At 36.7% G+C, this 6,404-nt stretch overlaps 1 protein-coding gene across 2 annotated transcripts in view; it reads left to right on the top strand.

Annotated features, from left to right (window-relative positions):
* Nucleotides 1–6,404, top strand: part of COMMD10 (COMM domain containing 10) — a 155,943-nt gene that overhangs the window by 25,332 nt on the left and 124,207 nt on the right. For both annotated transcript variants that reach the window (XM_023512709.1, XM_003788898.2), the window contains exon 5: nt 4,351–4,461. In XM_023512709.1, coding sequence (XP_023368477.1) covers nt 4,351–4,461 — 111 coding nt within the window. The remainder of the gene's footprint in view (nt 1–4,350; nt 4,462–6,404) is intronic.

Here is a 6,404-nt window from a genome sequence, read left to right as displayed (position 1 = left end):
GTTGTTTGGCGGGTCCAGGCTGGGGATTCGAACCCGCCACCTTAGGTGTACGTGGCTGGCGCCTTAGCTGGTTGAGCTATAGGCGCCCAGCCAGGAAAGCTTTTCTTAATGAAGTCAATGAAGCCACATACACTGGTTCAAACAAATGAGGGCAGTTAATGCTAGAATCTCTGGGCCAAGAAGTTGCTAAAAAATTCACACAGGATTTCGAGGTGTCAGATTTCTAAGCATCAAGTGGTTGGCTTGAAACATCTATACTGTGAAACAGAATCTCCCGGAAAGTCCATGTGGTGAATCCAATGAAATTCCAGTAGAAGTTGTGGAAGAGTTCATCAAAGAGTTCTTGGACTTCACCAGAGGCTTCAAAGATGATGGAGAATATCCTTAGCAATGACAAGTGTGGACTCTTTTTCAAGGGGATGCCTGACAGGAGCCTTGCCCTGAGGGGTGACAAATGTAAGAGCAGAAAACTTTCCAAGAAGGTTTCACAGTTCTGCTTTGTGCTGGCTCAGCTGGAGAGAAACTAAAGCCCTTGGTGATTGGTAAATTGGCAAAGCTACTCACGTTCAAGAACCTGAAGCCTGAAGATCTCCCTGTCACTTGGAACTCAAACAAATGCTCATGGATGACTGGTGACCTATTTCAGAGTGAATAAGGGGTATCAACCAAGAAATGCAGAAGAAGAAAAGAGTCTCCTCTACTGGCAGTAGACAACTGCCCGGGCCTCTCACGAGTCACAAACATGACACATTTCTGCCGCCAAAAACAACCTCAGGAATCCAACCTGTTGACCAAAGCATCATCAAAACATGTAAAATGCACTACTGAGCCCAGCTCATGCCGTGGGTCGTTACAAAAACACAAACCTGTGGTCCACCTGTGGAAGCAACTTCATCTGTTGCATCATTTAATGTGTTGGGTGCTGTCCTCTGGAGCCCTTCTGCTTGGAATAAAGTTCAGGCAGAAATGATAGAAAAGTATTTTAAGAAAGTTGGATTTGTCACAACTCAAGAGCGCAATGTTTTGGCCCCCTCAGACAGTCCCATCTCTTGTGGCAGAATTTGAATGAGTAGATTTTGCAGGTTTTGTTGCAGTAGATGATGAGATGGCAACTTGTAATGAACTTGACCTAGAAGTAATTCTCCAAGTGATACTGACCAGTGTAAAAATGCATGAAGTAGCTGATGAAGTCGAAGAAGCAAGTGAGGATGACACAGAAATTGCAGAGAATCTAATGGAAGAGGATGTCAGGCATCTGAATGCAGTTGAAGTCATTTGCTGTGGAAAAATGCCCAGGTATGTTGAGTAGTGTAGTCAGAGTTGAGAGTGCTTTCTCCACTTACATTTATATTAAGAATAAGAAACAGATCAAGATTGACTCTTTTTCCAGAAAGAATGATTAAACCATGAGAAAACAATAAATACATTGATTTTGTGTGATTATATATGATTGTACTGTTTTAACTCCGTATGATTTCATAAGATATTATGTAACAAAAGCTGTACAAGAAAGCAAAGTACATGCACATTGTACAGTAGTCCTACTTCCTCATGTTGACCACCTCCATGTGTTGACCAGTTTGTTGTAGTCCCTTGGGTGGTCAACTTACAGAGCTGCTACTGTATGGAACTTCACAGCCCACACTCTTAACTGCTACTCAGTCAACTAAATGAAAGCAAGGGTAATGTTTACACATTATAAAATGGATTTCTGGACATGCTTTGGTCTGTAGGTACAAAACTTCGTGTGTGTGTGCATGTGTGTAATGAATGACCACATGTTTGTTCTATAGATTGCAATCTTGCCTTCTACAAAGCCATATCCAGGTAGGAATATAACTCTCTTTCCTTCCCTTTCTGATACTCATTTTCATGTAAATACTCCCTCTTGCAAGCTCACGTGTATTTTGTGATTGATCACTTGTTTGAGAAGAATCCTTTAGTGTTGACTTTGTCAGAGACTGTTATAGGTCACTGGGATGTAAAGGTGGCTAGAACTTCTGCCTTCCCCATTGGAGATTCCAGTTTACTCTGAGAAGATAGATGTGTAGGCAGATTATTACTCTGTACTGTTGTAAATGTTAATAGAGCAGGATACACCGTGCTGAGGGAACAAAGTGCCAAACTACATGAGGGAAGGGAAACCAGGAGGTGACACTGAAGCAAAAGAATAGACATGGTGAAAGAGCACAGTGTATTCTAGGAATGACATTTGGTTCTCCGTGGCTAAATTGTAGATAACTAGTAAGTTGTATTAGAACACAGGACGAGAAAGGTAATTAATTAGGTATCACATCCTGAGTGGTTTGTATACTAATAATAGCTTGGATTTTATTTTGTGGGTACTAAGGAGCTATTGAAGAATTTTTAGAAGAGAAATGAAATGATGGGATTGGGTTCAATGGGACATAGGTAGCACTCTTAGACGACTATTATGGCAGTCTGGGAAGAGATGGATGATAAGGGTCTGAATGGGTCATGAATTTTGGAAAATATTTGAAAAATATTTGAAAGATACTATAGAAATATTTGTACTACTTTGCAGTTAACAAACCCTTTGACTATGTATTTTCTTATTTGATATTGTCAATAACTCAGAAAAGAAGGTAGTTCAGATAGATTTACATTTACATTACATGAAGAAACTGAGATCTTGCAAGATTGTGACTTAGCCAGGGTTACATAGCTAGTGAGTGTTAGTTTGAGCATGAACCAAAGCATAATCTTTGAGTTCAGGGCTCTTTTTTAATTCCCTTGCACCATCTTCAAGCAGTGCCTAAGTGCACATTAATGTCAGCAGCTTCAGCACAATGGGGTGTGTGTTTTAATTTGGTCACCTAATATTTGTCTTCATCACTTACGTTAAGTGCCTAAAGGACATAGATAGGATTGTTTAATGTCGGTGCGGTGCTGTGCAGGTTCCTTTCTAGACGGTGCTTTTCAGTGAAGGTAGGACATGTGTCAGAACACTTTGGATAGATGAGTATGGCTATGACATATTTATTCCTTTTTTATTGGAAGGTCTTTTGAAAACAGTAGCAGGATGGTATCAGACACTATGCTTACTGTAATCAGTGTTGATGAGTACTTCAAGGATCCTTATTTAAGATGCACTTTTAAATTAATTTCTTACTTATTAGGTGTTATAGATTATGCCTCTACAGTATCTTACCCCCTTTTACCCATAATCTCTAAAAGGATCAGTGTCAGAAAGAATAGAACTGTATCTTTATTTTCTCATCACATCCTCTCTCGAATAGATAATACTTTCATTGCTCTCTTTCCAACTTGGCTTAGAGTCACTGCTGTGATTATAGTTGTTGAACAGTCTTTCAAGTTAAGTTATTAGCATTCTGGTCAAGTAGAAATTGTTGTGAGGCTGCACTTCTTGCCCAGTATAGCTAAGGTAGTTTTACTAAATCCGTTATTAGGGTCAGGCTGTCAGAGGCATATGACAGTTGTAATTCATATAACATCCCTACATTTTGATACTTGAGATTTATAGGAATTAAATCTAAAACTTTAGATTCATACTCCTAATGTTAACCAACAAACTGTCTAGATCAATAAAGCCATATTTGTGCTGCTTAATATTTAAAACAATTACATTGCTTTAGTCTTTATTATTTTTGCCTTACCTGATTAAATTGTGTTAATAAATTCAAAGGAAATTCTAATTAGTACTACACTTGTGTCATAACTGGGAACCATAGTAAGTTAGAGTAGTTTGGAAAGTACTGTAGTCTATTGGATAACAAATGCTGACTAGTAGATTATCAATTCTTTGCCTGGCCCTATTCCAGTTTCACTAATTGTGACTAAAGGTGTGAACCACTTACCAAGTAAGTGCTTCAGTTTCCGTATAAATTGAAACAAACAAACAAACAAAAAACCCAGCAAGTTTTACCTGGATACTACCTAATGCGAAGATTTTTGAAAGATAACAGGTCATTAAAATGCTTTTCACAAATTTATGCTATTTACTAGTTGAAATTTGTAATTAAAAACTCATTGGTTTTAAAAAATACTGTTTTAAAATAGTAATTTACTATGTAAAAATCTGTTGGCTCTTCTAGTATGTTTCATTGCCTAATCTTAGAGTTTTTATTTTTAGAATAGAGTGTATTTAAAGATCACTTATACTGTTGAATTTGACAGGCATGGCAAGAGGCCAATCTCATGGCCCCAAGGGAGATTTTGCAGCGTGTGCAGGTTAAAGGAGGCTTGGAGCTGACTTTCCATGAAGCCCAGGCTATCTTTGTTCATTCCTGTTGAGTGGAGATTTGCTTAAAGTTGACTGTTTTCTTCCTTCTGTACCATCTGATTCCAATCTGCACTTGTCTTTTATAGCTAGAGACGGTTGGATGGCAGCTTAACCTTCAAATGGCTAACTCTGCTCGAGCAAAACTGAAATCTCCTCAAGCTGTGTTACAACTAGGAGTGAGCAGTGAAGATTCAAAGGTAAGAGACGGTATCTTGCTGCCATGATGCATTTTGTCTGTTTGGCTTCACACTTTATTGTTAGCAGAGCTTTTGCTTCTCTGGATTTAATATTTCAGTTAAATTTTTAAAATGATAAATATATTCATAGGTCTTTATTTGGGACAGATTTTGATCTTGGATTTAAATATCACTGTTATTTATCTAAAGAAATAGCTTATCTTGCAAAGTGCCTTTCTTACCAGACATTTCATATTGTCTTCCTTTAAATTCTGCAGTGAAAAAAATTGTTGGAGACAATATAACATTATGATTTTGATGTTTTAGATATTTCTGGATTTTCCTGGTTATTTTGTGTTTTAAGCTGCATACATATGATAGAGAGAATATTGTTTGTTGTATAAGCAAATGCCTAGACTAATACGATGATGACCTGCATTGTATTTGTGTGTGTGTACTGTGTGGGTATGTATTTAAATCCTAGATCTTGCAAAGTAGAATTTTTGGTTAGTTTTATACTATGTGGTGACTTCCCCTTTAGCAGTAATTTCAGAACAACTTGAACGTGATTATCAAAGGTCTAAGATTTGGTATAGAATAGTTTTTCTTACTATGGCATACTGAGAAATAATATATTTCAGATTTATTGAGAGCTATTTATGTTTTGTGTTGTAATGGATTATATTTTTAATATAGAAAGGAGGGAGTGACTTATTTCCCCTCAAAACTTTATCTCATTTTAAGACAAAAGTAAAAATGAGGTTTTATGGGATATTGGAGGAAGAAGAGATTACAATGGACGCATGTGGTAAGAGAAAAATGGAAGAAATGTTAGTATTTATAGCATTGAGGAATAGAAATATTATTACTTTTTTTTTTTTGCAGTTTTTGGCTGGGCTGGGTTTGAACTCACCACCTCTGGTATATGGGGCTGTCACCCTATTCCTTGAGCCACAGGCGCTGCCCAAAATATTATTACTTTTTTATTAGCATTTTCACTGTTATTTATTATATCACTTGCATGTCTTCTGTAAGAACTTAGACCTGTTGACCAGTTTGATGGAAGTATTTTGGATTGCATGTGAAAACCCCACACTGTACCCTAGAAGTGCATTAATGTACATAGTTACCATTCAATTAAAAAAAAAAAAGAACTTAGACCAGTGCCTAGTCCAGGTTACACCATTACAAAATTCTATAGAATTGACTTGTATTTTATATGTAATTTTTATTTTATTATAGCGTCTCTTAAGTATTTTATTTTGTGCATTTTCACTGGAAAGTAATGTAAACTTAGTGGTTGAGAGTCAAACTGATGGGTATATCATGTACAATATTTTGCTCAACTGCCATTCCAAAGAGATGAGTGCAGTGTAGTAAGATACTGTCTGTGTATGTGTGGGAGTGTGTGAGAGAGAGAAAGAGAGATCACATTCTTATAACTTTTATTATAGTATATTGTTATAATTCTATTTCTTTCTTTTTTTTTTTATTAAATCATAGCTATTTACATTAATGCAGTCATGGGGTACAGTGTGCTGGTTTTATATACAATTTGATATATTTTCATCAAACTGGTTAACATAGCCTTCATGGCCTTTTCTTAGTTATTGTGTTAAGACATTTATCTTCTACATTTAGAAAGATTCACATGTACCCTTGTAAGATGCACCATAGGTGTGGTCCCACCAGTCACTTCCCTCCTCCCATCCTCCCCTTCTCTCCCTCTTCCCTTTCCCCATATTCTTGAGCTATAATTGGGTTATAGCTTTCATATGAAAACTATAAATTAGTTTCATAGTAGGGCTGAGTACATTGGATACTTTTTCTTTCATTCTTAAGATACTTTGCTAAGAAGAATTATGTTCCAGCTCCATCCATGTAAACATGGAGGAGGTAAAGTCTCCATCTTTCTTTAAGGCTGCATAATATTCCATGGTGTACATATACCACAATTTATTGAT

Source organism: Otolemur garnettii, unplaced genomic scaffold (genome assembly GCF_000181295.1).
Source record: "Otolemur garnettii isolate 467f Iridium unplaced genomic scaffold, OtoGar3 scaffold00030, whole genome shotgun sequence".
Classification (NCBI taxonomy): domain Eukaryota; kingdom Metazoa; phylum Chordata; class Mammalia; order Primates; family Galagidae; genus Otolemur; species Otolemur garnettii.
Note: the sequence above shows the minus strand (reverse complement) of the source record. Positions and strands in the feature narration are given on the sequence as shown.